Genomic DNA, 15168 nt, shown 5'->3' with positions numbered 1-15168 from the left:
TCTCTTACACTTCTGAAGCTATTCATTCCTGAAAAAGCAGGATTGCTTTTCAAAAGCCTCCCAGCAGACTGGCCAAGTCTGAGATTTTATTTCTTTGTTTGTTAGGTATTTTCAGGTTTCAAGGAAAAGAGATGTATTCTAGTTACCTCAATAAATATGAGTTTATTTTAAGGATTTCTAAGAGTTTATTTTAAGGCATAGCCTATCCTTATTGAACTGGAATATCATGCAAATTACAATATTCACTCTAGTGGGACAACATGTGATGAGTCAGCAGTATCTCTGATAGAAACGAGTGACATCCATTGCCCCTGCTCCAGTGGCTCAGCTTGTCTTCCCAGGCCTCCAGTCCCCTAATTCTACTATTAAATACTTTCCCCTACTCTCCTAGGGCTTCTGACTGCCTCCCATCTCTTGATTACTGCCTTATTGTTATATGTCTTTCTGTTCTGCCCACTCTGCTGTTTGTCTCTGTGTGTATCTCACACTCCAAGAAACTTGATCTGATTCATTCAGCCAACCACTTTTCAATCTAAAATATCCCTGATAGTCAGAGATCTCTTGCCAGATCTCAGGGGCCACTGGCTGTCCTGAAGAGGATGGCCTTAGTTGCCCACTATGTCCTGGACAGTCAGCTGTGTCCAAGTTAAACTCATTGCAAAATTCAGGACATGTTGCTCTATGCATTAGGAACTACTTGTGGTCCATTTTCTCAAGGGGGCAGAGCTAGTAGCCTGTCCAATACCTGTTTCAGAGATTTCTCAGAAGAGAAGAGAAAACAAAATTATCTACTTTTGGAACAAGATAATATAAATTCCATTGCAATTCTCATATTTATTTCTTGTTTGACTTTAGATGTCTCTTCTACTTGAGTGAAATGTACATTGACATAGGAAGGCGATAGCATTTAATGCTACTCTATCTATGATTTCTGACTTCAGGTTTTTTCCTTCCTTTGTTTAACCATGTTCCAGAATAGTAGAATATTAAAAGTTGTGTTTATGTGTAATCAGTGATTGCAAATGGTTTCTAGCTTAATGTTATAGCCATTCTTGGTTTTACCCTCCACCACCAACCATGTTCTAGAATGATAAGAATATTAAAGGTGGTATTTTTGTGTAGTCAGTAACTGTGAATAAGCTTTACCTTACTTTTTCTTCACATTTTCAAAAGAATTTATAAAATATGAAACAAAAATGTGAGAAAACAATAAGTAATGGGATAACTAGCAGATGGAGAAAAATCTCTTCAGTACTATTCACAATGACATATTTTAGTTGGCACTGATGATGCCAACTATAATAATGCTGTATTCTAGTGAATCTTAAATGAAGAACAAATGAAAAACATGTACTGAAAGTAATCTTTTTTTTTTTGCTTTAAATACCCTGTTCAAACTCTCTCTTTTACCCCAGGAAAGCAGAATTTATGCTGTAGCCAAATCAGGTATTCGAATGTCTGAGGCCTTCAATATGGAGAATGTTAATAAAAGTAAGTGCTTTTGCATGCCGCCACCTGGATGAAACTTGAGGACTTTCTGCTAAGGGATAACATAATACAAATACATGGTACAGCCACAAAAAAAACAAATACTGTATGATTCCACCTAAAGAAGTACTTAAAGAGTCAAATTCATAGGAACAGAAAGCAGAATGGTGGTTACCAGGGGCTGGATATGCGGGGAGAAGGGAATTTATTGTTTACTGAGTATAGCATTTCAGATTTGCAAAATGAAAAATTTCTAGACATCTGTTTTAAAATGGTGTGAATACATTTAACATTACTGAACTGTACACTTAAAAATGATTAAGACGGTAAATTTTATGTTATGTGTTTTTTACCACAATAAAAAAAAGTTTAGAAAAGTGATTTGTATTCCTATTTCATTCACTAAGAATTTCCTAAATGTCTAAATTCATTGGAATAAAGAGTTGTGTAAAGTTTCAAAAATGATTTCTAGGGTTGCTGATTTACATTTTAAAATTGAAAGTCATCTTAGTGTAGGAACTCAGATACACTCAACTCTGATGTATTTTTTTTTTAACCTGAGGGAGAATAAATCAGAAACTATGGCATTTCAACTGTTTAAAATGTTAAAAATGTAGGCCCCTATGTCCTTTTCCCCCAGAATTTAAAACACATTTCCCCTTTCTTTATTTCTTCCAAAAAATTAATGTAGACACAATGCATGCTCATTATAAAAAATAAAATCAAACAACAGAGAACTGTCTGGAATAAAAAGAAATTTTCCTGTGGTTTTTTCTACCACCTCCTCCCTATCCCACCATTAATTCATATGTTAGAGATAACTATTTGTATTCAATTCCTGTTTAACTATCTGCAGCTCTTTCCATTCAGGAAATTATATCCTTTTTTTTTTTTTTTTTTTTTTTTTTTTTTTTTTTTTTTTTTTTTTTTTTTTTTTTTTTTGAGGCAGGGTCTTACTCTCTCTTTCAGGTTGGAGTATAGTGGTGGTATGATCATAGCTCACTATAGCCTCAAACTCTTGGGCTCAAGTGGTCTTCCTGCCTCACTCTCCAGATTAGCTAGGACTACAGGTGCATGCCACTATGGCTTGATAATTTTAAGATTTTCTGTGGAGGTGTGGTCTTACTATGTTGTCCAGCCTGGTCTCAAACTCCTGGCCTTAAGTGATCCTTCTGCCTCAGCCTCTCAAGGTGCTATTAAGGTGTGAGCCACCACACTCAGCCAGGAAATTGTATTCCAATATTTCAACATCAGATTCACCTGATAAAGGCTTAAGAACAGTGGTTTTGGTTTTTGTTTGAGACCAAGTCTCGCTCTGTCGCCCAGGCTGGAGTGTAGCTGTGCGATCTTGATTCACTGTAACCTCTGCTTCCCAGATTCAAGCAGTTCTTTTGCCTCAGCCTCCCAGGTAACTGAGATTACAGGTGTATGCCACCATGTTTGGCTAATTTTTGTATTTTTAGTAGAGATGACATTTTACTATGTTGCCCAGGTTGGTCTCAAACTCCTGGGCTCAAGTGATCCACCGTCTTGGCCTCCCAAAGTGCTGGGATTACAGGCGTGAGCCGCCATGCCCTGCCATAACAGTGGTTTTGATCCCATGCTGGTAATAGGGTGATGAATAGTCAAAGAATATCTTCCTATGTATTGCTCACTGAATCAGTTCGTTGGTAAGCACTTGCTTATACTTAGTTCTGCCCAGCCTGAGCAAAGTATGCATGGAGATTCCAAGGAAATAAGAGCTATGGTTTTTGCTCTCAAAGAGCTTACAGTCTAGTTAGGGAACTAGCACACAAGAGGAAATAATGAACTATGTAAAATAGTATAAAAATAAACCTGTAAATGCCTTAATTTACAAAGTAGACTATACAATTGGTAAATCATGTATTAATCCAATTTCTCTTCAAATGGAAATTATGCTAATTTATAATCTTAAGAAAAAGATCAATGTGCTAATTAGAAGATTTTTTAAAATGTTGTTTCCTATTTTTCTGTTTCAGATTCTGTTGTAACCCTTTCCTATACCACATCAGGACTTTATACATCTCTGATATACAAGAACATGACCACCCCAGTGTATACAACTTTGAAGGGGGTAACTCATTATTGTTAATGTTAAAACATGTGCTTCTCTTCATGATGGATCAAGAAAATTGTTAATTCAGCTCCAGATTCCATTTTTAACATTTTACACAGGCTCTCCCTTTATAGAGAGTTTTACAAGTTCACATTACCATATCATAAAAAAGAAGCAATGGAAAGGTCTGAGAAGACACTTATTCTTATCAGAATATTAGAGGTCTGAGCCAGTTTTTACAGTGTCCCATGTGATTCCCCCACCTCCCCATGGCCATGAATTGTTTAAAGGAGACATACTATGAATAATGTAATGAAAACTCCTAATTTAGGCAGATCTTTGTATCAGTGCCAGGGTACCCCTTCCTTGCTTGAAGTATTAGTTAAAAGAAGGATTATCAAGTATTGACAACGTTATATTTTCAGGAATCTTTTATAATTGCTAATTAGAATTCGGGGTTTAACAACATGATTTTGATAACAGCAAAATACATTCCCAAATTCCTTTTAAAAATCATATGCTGGCCAGCCATGGTGGCTCACATATGTAATCCCAGCACTTTGGAAAGCTGAGGTGGGCGGATCACAAGATTGGGAGTTCAAGACCAGCCTGACCAACATGGTGAAACCCCGTCTCTACTAAAAATACAAAAATTAGCTGGGCGTGGTGGCAAGGGCCTGTAATCCCAGCGACTCGGGAGGCTGAGGCAGGAGAATCACTTGAACCCAGGAGGTGGAGGTTGCAGTGAACCGAGATCATGCCATTGCACTCCAGCTTGGGCCGCAAGAGCAAGACTCTGTCTCAAAAAAAAAAAAAAAAAAAAAAATCAGATGTTATGACTTCTTCCTGTTAAACTTTCTGTTATCTAAAGAAAGTGATAACCTCAGGGATGGATATGGGGAGGTTGCTCTGCTTTTCTTTAGGAGGCGACCCTAGTAACTAACAGCCCTTTCTTGGATGACTGCTAACATTAGGGATAGATACAAGCGGGTGGTTCTGCTTTTCTTTAGAAGGCGACCCAAATAAGTAACAGCCCTTTCCTGGATGACTCATCTGGGTCAGAGGAAGAAGACAGCTCCAGATCCAGCTCCCGGACGTCAGAGTCAGACTCACACAGTAGGAGTGGGCCAGGCAGCCCCAGAGCCATGAAACGAGGTGAGGGAAGATTGCAGGCATATGAGGCAACTCCAGATCATTCTGAATATTAATTGGGAATTTTATCTCTATAATAGGATATTTTTTAAATCAAAGAACTTGCTTCAGACCCTAGTGAAGAGAACTTTAGCCTATGACTGATACATTTATATTCTAGTCCTAATTCTCTTCTTAATTCTCTGTGATTTCCAACAAATTATATAGTCTTTTTCTTTTCTTTTTTTTAGCCTTATATTGTCTGTGAGAGGGAGATCACCTGATTGTTGGAATAAAGTGAGATAATTGGCCAAAATGAGGTTTCTCTCTTGGCATTTTGGATAGTTTGTGAAATAGACTTATTTCAGCTAAATTTGTTACACTGCTAACTGGCAGAAAATATACCTTAAAATTTGTCAATTAAACTGATGTTAGAGAACAACCAAAGCTTTACTTGGGATATGTCTATGATTTTTAGTGGATTTTAAAGAAATTCTGTGTGTAGGTAGCAGTTACAGAGAGATCTAATTGCACTAAATGGCATCTGTATTTTATAAAAGCCCCTAATGCAGCATGGTGTGTCTGTGGGTTTTCCAACTGTGTTTCATGGAACCTCTGGATTACAGAAATTAATTTAAAAGTGATTACAGAAATTAATTTAAAATGTGATTGTGAAAATCTCGATGAATTAAGGTTCAACATTTGTTTGCCTATTTATCAATGTGTAAATACACATATTTTAATTCTTAATAAAAGATACATGAGTAGACTCTTGCATATATTTTATATATGTAAAATAGCTGTGTGATTATAATCATACCAAAATATGATTCCTGTTCCTTTCACTTCCTTAGAGATTTACATGACAGTTTCTGCCCCTTAGTTCTATTTTCTGCTTTAAAAGTTATTCATAGCCAAAGGAATGAGAAAAAATCAAAGCTTCTAGGGAAGCTTTGATTCAGGAATAATTGCATTCTGTAGGAGCACTCAGAGCCGGTGTTGAGCCCTCCCCAGTATAAAATACTGACTTGATGTTTTTCTTTGTTGTCTTAGGTGTGTCTCTCTCCTCTGTGGCTTCGGAAAGTGATTATGCTATTCCTCCTGACGCTTACTCCACAGACACAGAGTACTCACAGCCAGAGCAGAAACTCCCAAAAACTTGCTCATCTTCCAGTGATAATGGAAAAAATGTAAATATTGAATCTGATTTTTAAAAATTAATGAGTCAGTCAGTTTGAGCCTACAAAAGGAAACTGAAAATAGTTGGGTTTTTTTTTTTTTTTATCTTTTAAAAATTAGGAACCACTGGAAAAATCTGGTTATTTATTAAAAATGAGTGGTAAAGTCAAGTCATGGAAGCGGCGGTGGTTTGTTCTTAAAGGTGGTGAATTACTTTACTACAAATCTCCGGTGAGTGGAAAATGTTTGCTGTTTAGAACATAATTCCTCAAACTATAAATCAGATGCCTGATTGATTTCCTTCTCATAATGCAAATAATGATACAAATAATTTCTTATGGTTACTGTTAAAGTTAATCACTTTACATTTGTTTTTCTTCCTTTCATACAGAGCGATGTAATTAGAAAACCCCAGGGCCATATTGAGCTTAGTGCATCCTGTAGTATTTTAAGAGGAGATAACAAACAAACAGTTCAGGTATTTAACTTTTTTTTACTCTTTTTTTTTTAATCCCTATCATGCCAAACTCAATTCTCAATTATCCACCTAATTGAAAGGAGATTGGATAATTCTGTGTTTCTTTATGCACTTTGGGGTTAGTTTGATGCCTTGAAAGTATGTGAAAGTCCAAGAATTTTTGGTTAAAACTATAAGTTACATTTGTGTTGGGTAACCCCCCCTACACTTTCTTCACCTTTCTTCCTTTATACTCTTCTTTCCTCATGTTTAATCTACCAGGTATTCTCAGCTGTCAGACTGTGAAGCTATTTTAAGGAAGAGCTATCTGGTAAATGAATTCTGAAGAAGATGTTAGTTATATAATGTACTATGAAATTCAGGAATATTTGTATTTAAATATAGAATCTGAAAATGACAGTTCTTTTTTTTTTTCTTTCCCGTGAGATGTCTGCCACGTTGGGTATCACAAACCTATCCTTTAGTGCAAGCATGTCCCGGTCCTGGGAGGCTTGAGAAGATCAGGAACTAAGGGAACCCAGGGGTAGGATTCTACTGAAAATAAACCGTCCTGCTGTCCGGTTGAGGGTCCTCCACTCACAGGATGTAGCCACAGGACAGCCACTGAGGGCCCTGGTAGAGGGGTGGCAGTGCAGGGAGGCTGGGACAGGGAGGGGTTGCCCCAGGGCAAAGGCAAGGCTGGAACTCCTCCCCAGCATCCTTCTGGGCCCCAGCAGGTGCCCAGTGTTACAAGTGAGAGGGCTGTCGGGGGTGGGTGGCAAGAGCCAGAATGATCCTGCCCCGACAAGCATTGCCAGGCGCTGGCCCAGTGGCCCAGGCCTTGGCAGCTAGCGTCTTCTGCTGCCTTCCCCCTGCTCTGTGCGGAGACATTCAGTGCGCTGGGGAGGCCTTGCTGGTGGCCCTCTCCACCCGCAGGTACCAGGGCTGGATGTGGGTCTGCTGCATCAGGTCATCGAAGGCATCCAGCCCCTCCATCACTCACTGGAAATGACAGTTCTTGTATGAACTTCAGATGCCACAACATTTAAGTGGGAAATATATTGGTGAGCAGAGGGACTGTGCTGCCAAGCAAGTCACCCTGTAGAGGTAGCTGCTGCCCATTTTACTCACACAGAAGGCCAGTCTTGCCAGAAGTCTGTTAACTTTAAAACACAGGCTGTTGAGATATTCTAGTATATGTAATTTAAATTCAGACACTTTATTTCTGAAATGTTTTCAATAACCATTGTTTTTCCATATTGCTCCTTTGGAGGGCGGAAGACAGCTTTGCCAGAAAGGTACATTATCAATGTTTCCAGTAAATGATACCTGAAAACCCCTCAAAAATTTAGAAAAGAGAATCAAGGAAAGTTTTGTCTTTGGGCATGGCAGTTAAGAATCATTTGTAAGCTTCTGAAATATTTGGAACATTTGCAGTGTGGCTAATTTGAGACTGGAAAATTGTGAGTTAATAATATCTAATCATATGCTTGTTCCAAGAATTTCTCTTCTTATATGCAAGATCTTCTCATTTTATTTATAATAGATTTCTTCATTTGAATTAAAAAACCTCTTCTTGGCCGGCTGCAGTGGCTCAAGCCTGTAATCCTAGCACTTTGGGAGGCTAAGGTGGGCAGATCGCCTGAGGTCGGGAGTTTGAGACCAGCCTGACCAACATGGAGAAACCCCATCTCTACTAAAGATATAAAAAATTAGCCGGGCGTTGTGGTGCATGCCTGTAATCCCAGCTACTCAGGAGGCTGAGGCAGGAGAATCGCTTGAACCTAGCAGGCAGAGGTTGCAGTGAGCCGATATTGTGCCATTGCACTCCAGCCCGGGCAACAAGAGCGAAACTCCGTCTCAAAAAAAAAAAAAAAAAAAAAAAATAGACAGACAAACAGCAACAACACCAACAAACACCAAAAACCTCTTGAATCATTCTGCTTCTCATTTCAATAAGTAGGAATCTGTAGCACATTTAAGAGAGAAAAGGAAAATGTGACAAATAAACAAGATACAAAGCCATAACCCCAAAGTCGAATACTATGAAAAGTTTTAAAGTAAACTGAAGTAACAAAATTATTTCAACTAAAATTTAATTGCTGTGATTCTCACAAAGTGGTTAAAATATTCTAAATGATACCATAGTCATTTATTTAGAACCTGCGAGTGGAGGTTTAGCATGTTTGCTTCCATGTTAAGTAATGATGTTTGAATAATGAACAAGGAAATGCAATCCTAAATCTTCACAATTTTCTTTCCCATGCCTTTCTTGTTGCATTCTAGTTGACCACTGAAAAACACACATACTATCTGACTGCAGATTCTCCTAATATATTAGAAGAATGGATTAAAGTGTTACAAAATGTTCTTCGAGTACAAGCTGCCAACCCACTTTCCCTGCAGCCTGAGGGCAAACCCACTGTGAAGGGATTGCTCACTAAGGTAGGAACCTCCTGTGCATAGCAATGCCCCAGGCAACTACGGGCATGAGCCCCATGATCACTGAGAATGGGATGTCAGAGAATATATATAATGAATATTTAGGTGATCTAGGGGACAGGGAAGGGTGTTTTAAAGTATGATGCCCAAGACAAAAACTATAAAGATGAAAAGTGACAGATTTGACTATAATATGTAGAAATGTAAAGACTCTATTAAAAAAAAAATCTATGAGCAGAATTTTATAAGGAAGGATTGAAAAAGTTTGAAGAGGTTTTTGGAACATGTGAAAACTGGTTAATATCATTAATATTTAACACTTTTTTTCTAATCAGTATGCAAACAGTGAATACCAACTTGGGGGAAGGGAACCAAGGACTCAATGGGAAAGGAGTAGAGATCATCGAGGTTGGAAGGAATACAAGTGATCAATAAGCATTTGGAAAAACATTTTACTGTCACTCAGAATTTTTTTAAAAAGCACAGATTAAAATAATAGGTGCCACTTTTTAAAATCTGGTGAAAGGTAAAACATTTTTACAAATTTTGAAACCTAGTATTGACACAGATTAAGAAATCTGCTAGTTTCTGCAATTATAGAGGCAATAGAAAAAAAGAAGGAAATCTGCTAGTGAGAGTATTACTCTAGAAGGCAGTTTGGCAATGTCTTGGCTGAAGTGTTAACTCAGCCAATAATTCTGAATGAACAAATCAATGTTAAATATTTTAAAAACACACACACACATGTACACATATACATATGTCTTTTGATCTAGCAGTCTCAGTTTTTAAAAATGTATTCTGAGGAAATGGTTTTAATTGGCAAAAGATTTAATTATGAGATATTCCTCACAGCATTTTTTTTCCTGTTTTAAAAAATGAGCTATAATTAATGTATCTGAAATGCACAGATCTTAAGTATAGAGTTTGATTAGTTTTAAAAGCTATTTAATGTGACTTTGCTAAGATACAAAACATTTTCATTACCCCAGAAAGATTCCTTGCACAGCATCATTCATAATAAAGAAGAATTGGGATCAACTTAGATGTAGGGTAAGGTATAGCTGTGTACAACCATATAATGCTTTACTATGCAGCCTTTTAAATGTTGAAAAAGAATATCTAATGCTATAGAAATATGATGTATTAAGTGAGGAGCACAGTATTACATTATTATTCCTTATTTGTTCTAAGTATTTATAGAAAAATGTCTGAATGGGAAGTATACCAAGGTATATTGGTTATCTCTATGATTTTATTTTATTTTTGCTTAATTCTGTGTTTTTTTTTTTACAATGAATAAGTATTGACTTATACTTAACATTATTTTTAAGTTTTAAAAAGTCCTATTGGTCACTTTTAAAAAAAATACAATAAAATATTTATACACACATAGTCACTCCTCATTCGTGTACTCTGATTATGTAAGAGACGAAAAATTAGATGGAAAGGAATTATGCTACTGTGTAGTTTATTCTATTAATAATGTGGGAATGTAGGTGGGAGCTATTCCATAATATTTAAAAGGACTGACCAATTATAGCAAAGGTAAAAAATAATTCACCATTGCATTAAACAAAGAGATATACTATCACTGTGTTTTTTCTAAAATATGACTATGAAAATGTTTTCTTAGTTACTGATGGGTTAGGGAACGAAATATTTGCACAGGACTTTTCCTGTGAACACAGTGCTACTTTAAATCACATTCTTACTATAATTCATAAAAAGAGCTGTGCTTCTGTTTCAAGGACCACATATGTATATCAAATCCTAAGAATTTAATATGATCGCATGGCTAAAGGTTTATTACTTCTTCCACAATTAGGTTTTTTGTATGCTTGCTTGTTTCATTTTATTAGCATGGCATGTCAGTTTCTGCTCCTGTAACATTTCTGCGATTCTCCACTTCCCATTTCACAATTGCGTTTTAAAAGAGTATATGAGTTGATGGGATTCTCAGATGACCAAATTATTAGGTTTTACACACAGGATGCTTATTAAGTTCCCTTCCTGCCATTTGTGCTTGTCCACCCCATATTTTCACCCTCAGAACCTTATGGGAGAACAGCTTCCCTCAGTTATTCTGAGTGACTTGTTTTGACTCACATTCAGGCTGTAATATGAGATAGTATAGAATTGCATTTGAATAACTTGGAGGGGAAGAAGTTTTTTCAGGTTGTCACATATTAAGTACAGAATAATCTAGGTAGATACTAAGAACATGACTAATTTGATTCTAGACATTCACTCTTGCAATTTTTATTTTAATGCTTAAGGACATTTTCTATATAAAAATTAAGTTACTTAAAAACAAAAATGTATTATGCAGTTACCACATTGCAGCACAATGTGCTGAAAGATAGTAACATGAATAGGCCATTGTCCCATTCCTCCGAGAGCCTTATAATCTACCAAGAAAGAGGGAGACAAAAGCTTATTTATAATGATATATGTAAGGTTCAATTATTGAAATGTGTCAGGAATGACGTCTGAGAGAAGATTTACCTGTGCTGAGTCTTCAAGGAGGAGTAGGAGTTAGTTATACCACATGGGAATGGGCAGAAGGGTACCCCAGACTAGGAGACACCATGAATGAAGGCTTAGAGTCTCAAAGCAGTGGCTTATCCCTGTAATCCCAGCACTTTGGGAGGCCAAGGTGAGTGGATCACCTGAGGTAAGAAGTTTGAGACCAGCCTGACCAACATGGTGAAACCCCGTGTCTACTAAAAATCAAGTGTGGTGGCAGGCACTTGTAATCCCAGCTACTCGAGAGGCTGAGGCAGGCAAATTGCTTGAACCTGGGAGGTGGAGGTTGTAGTGAGCTGTGAGAAAAAGCTAGAGGGGCCTATGGATGGTGGAGAGCTATTTTTGTCTTTTTAAGGACTTAAGTCTCTATCCTGAAGACTGTTCGAAACCCTTTGGGTTTGTAACAGGGGTATGGGCATATTCATGGTGCTAACAGATTACTCTGCTGAGAGGAAGATGAATTAGTGGGAGGCAAGGTGGAGGTTCTAAGAACAGTTAAGGAATTTGTTCCCATGAAGAGGATGAGACTCTGAAGGGATTGCAGGAAAAGAGGAGAGGATGAATTTAAATAATTTGGTTTGATTGAATTTGGGGTTAGGAAGTAGAAGAGATAAAGATGCCAGGTAGAAAGATGATAGCAGGTAAGAGAGAACTCAGGAAAGAGGAGCAGTTTTCAGAAGATGGGAAGGTTATTTTGGAAGACATCAAGAGCTCCTGAGGATGTCTTAGTTGAAGTCCAGCAAGCAGCAGAACACCAGAACATCAGAGGAGAGAGATGGAGGGCTAAATTGGAGAGAAGACTTCTGGGAATCATTAGCATACATGTGGCAATTGTGTAGGGCAGGGGAGAGCAGGGGAATGCTTGGAAATTTAAGGGCATAGTAAGGAGATGTGTGCAAGAGACCTGAGAGTAACGCCTATGACCAGAAGGGATTGTGTGTCACATGTGCTCAGAGGAGAAGACACATTGCCTTCAGTGGGCTAAAGGGTAAACGGGAGACTAATAAGTGAAGTATTTGAGTTTGAAGGACTGTCTCTACCTTTCAGTCCATTAGAATCAAGCTAGAGGGAACCTAGAGTCAGGAGAGGCATTTTTTAGGATGGGAAAGATATGCCTTGAGTTTACAAACTAAGGGGAAGACAGTTGAAAGAGGGGAGGACTGAGATTAAAGACAACGTGCAGAAGAAGTGGGTGGCTGGATGCGGTGGGAAGGCACACTGGAAGGGCTGAAACCAGAGGAAAGGTGAGGAAGGGTGCAGGTGAGTACCTTAAGTTTGTGGGACATTGAGTGACAGCATGTCTAATACCCTCAGTTTTCTCAATGAACATTATTCTGTAAGACAATGTTATTTACTAGGAGTGGGGAAAAGGATGGAGAATAATCATTCAGGAAAGTAGGATATACCCTAGGATAAATAGAAGGCTTGATAAGTGTTATTGAAGGCCCACCAGACTTTCTGATTTGAGTTCATATTGGTTATTTTTCTCTAACATCTTCAGATGCCCAGAAATAGGAGCAGAGGATTTACATTGTGCTGAACTGAGGATAGTGATTTTTTTCTAACATTTTATTATGTAGATTTTCAAATATGCAAAAAAGCAGAATAATTTTACAGTGACCACCCATATTCCCATCACCTTGTTTCTACAATCACCATTTTGCTTGCTTTACCACATATCTATCAAGATGATATTTGAAATTAATGTTTTATTATGAGAATTGCCAACATATCTGAAAATAGAGGGAATAATATAATGTGCCCTCATATATTCATCATCCAGTTTCAACAGTTATTACCCACTGTAACTTTCTGTCTCTGGCCACATTCTTCACTGGATTATTTAAAAGCAAATGGAGATGGAATTTTGTTAATTTGTTAGACGCATAGGAATACAGCATAATCACAGGTCCCAGAGCAAGAGTTGTTTCATGATGAAACATGGAATTCCAGGTTGGCAGAGAAGCTGTGGGTCCAGGAGGTAACTGATAAGCTAGAATAAAATGGAAGGATCAAGGGGCTTAAAATTATGAATGAGGTCAAAGAATAAGTGTGTGGGCAAGTGCAGTGGCTCATGCCTGTAATCCCAGCACTTTGGGAGGCAAAGGTGGGAAGATCACTGAGGTCAGAAGTTCGAGACCAGCCTGGCCAACATGGTGAAAGCATATCTCTACTAAAAATACAAAAATTAGCCTGGGATGGTGGCGTGTGCCTATAATCCCAGCTACTTAGGAGGCTGAGGCAGGAGAATCACTGGAACCTGGGAGGCAGAGGTTACAGTGAGCCAAGATCATGCTACTGTGCTTCAGACTGGGCAACAGAGTGAGACTCCATCTCAAACAAACAAACAAACAAAAAACAGGAATAGGAGTGTGGTAAGTGAGAGGGGGAGGGAAGTAGTAGGAACTGGGAGGAAGTTGTGATCAGAGAATAGAAAGTAAATTGCAGAAATGGAGCAGTTCCCAGTGAAGAAAAAAGGATTAAGGTATGGCTGAGGGAATAGGTGGCAAAAGTGGAGGGACAGCAAAGGTTATTGGAAGTAAAGAGAGTAAGAATGTGGAGACAGTGTGGCTAAGAGGCAAGGGCAAGGGTGGGAAACACTGCCTGGGCACAAGTCCTGGCTCTGCCACTTACCACCTGTGTGACCTCGAAGAAGTTACTTACAGGCTCTGTGCCTTAGTATACTCATCTGTAAAATGGGGATAATAGTAAAGCCAACCTCACAAGGTATTGGGAGGATTAAATGAATTATATAAACATATAAATTGTGTTAGAACAGTGCCTGGCATAGGGTGGGGATCCCAAGATGGCTGAATAAGAGGCAGCTCTAGAAAGCAGCTCCAAGCAAGAAAGACGCAGGAGCTGAGTGGTCTCCACAATTCCAAACAAGGTACCAGATTCATTTTGTGGGTCTGGCCGGACAGCGGGTATAAACCAAATAGGGCAAGTTGAGGCAAGGCAGGGCACTGCCTCACTCAGGAGGTTTGTGCACGTGACCAGAGGACCAGGGCATCTCCCCCTCTGGGACTTCAGTTCACCTACAGTACTCCACCCAATCCCTCTACAACCCACAGAACAGGAGATCTGTGCTGGGCTGAAAAGCCTCAGTGAGCTGCCTAAACAGGGCAGAACAGCAACTTCCACGGCACCAGGATTGTCAGCATAGATCTAGGTGGAAGCACTGGCTGATGCGAAAGCCAGAAAGTTGGCTGGATGGAGCCACCTGCCCCCTAGAGAGGAAGGGAACTGAAAACAGGGAAACAGCCCATACGTCAGGACAGGTTTGCTACCCCCACACAAAGCCAGCAGGCTAAAAACTCTCATACCAGAGTTTCGCACCCAGAACATCAGTGAGAGAGTGAACATGAATGATCGAGCTCAGCTGGGTGAAAGGAAGCTGCCATTGCAGAAGCCAGCCTAATTTTCCTGAGTAAATAAAAGATACAGTAGCTCCCCTGAATCCGTGGCAGCCCAGCAGCACCTCTGCAGGCAGACAAAGTAAAGGCCACCTCCCCAAGCAGCTACCTGACATCAAAACTATATAAATCCAAGGAGATGGGAAGAAACCAGCACAAGAAGAATGAAACCATCAAAAACCAGAATGCCTCTCCCCCACCTTGAGATCACAACTCCTCACCAGCAAGGGAACAAAGCTGGATGGAGAACGAATTTGACAAATTGACAGGAGCAGGCTTCAGAAGGTGGGTAATAACAAATTTCTCTGAGTTAAAGGAATGTGTTCTATCCCAACGTAAAGAAACTAAAAACCTTGAAAAAAGGTTAGAAGAAATGCTAACTAGAATAACCAGCTTAGAGAAGAACATAAACGACTTGATGGAGCTGAAAAACACAGCACAAGAACTTC

General features: G+C 38.8%; 1 protein-coding gene across 2 annotated transcripts in view; it reads left to right on the top strand.

Moving 5' to 3' along the window:
- The window catches only part of PLEKHH2 (pleckstrin homology, MyTH4 and FERM domain containing H2), a 141985-nt gene that overhangs the window by 69070 nt on the left and 57747 nt on the right, over window positions 1-15168 (top strand). For both annotated transcript variants that reach the window (XM_037744409.1, XM_017544855.2), the window contains exons 9-15: window positions 1416-1491; window positions 3489-3583; window positions 4576-4720; window positions 5750-5886; window positions 5996-6106; window positions 6267-6353; window positions 8619-8777. In XM_037744409.1, coding sequence (XP_037600337.1) covers window positions 1416-1491; window positions 3489-3583; window positions 4576-4720; window positions 5750-5886; window positions 5996-6106; window positions 6267-6353; window positions 8619-8777 — 810 coding nt within the window. The remainder of the gene's footprint in view (window positions 1-1415; window positions 1492-3488; window positions 3584-4575; window positions 4721-5749; window positions 5887-5995; window positions 6107-6266; window positions 6354-8618; window positions 8778-15168) is intronic.

This window comes from Cebus imitator, unplaced genomic scaffold, assembly GCF_001604975.1.
Source record: "Cebus imitator isolate Cc_AM_T3 unplaced genomic scaffold, Cebus_imitator-1.0 Scaffold172, whole genome shotgun sequence".
NCBI lineage: Eukaryota > Metazoa > Chordata > Mammalia > Primates > Cebidae > Cebus > Cebus imitator.
The sequence above is the reverse complement of the archived record's forward strand: the minus strand, read 5'-3'. Positions and strand labels throughout refer to the sequence as shown.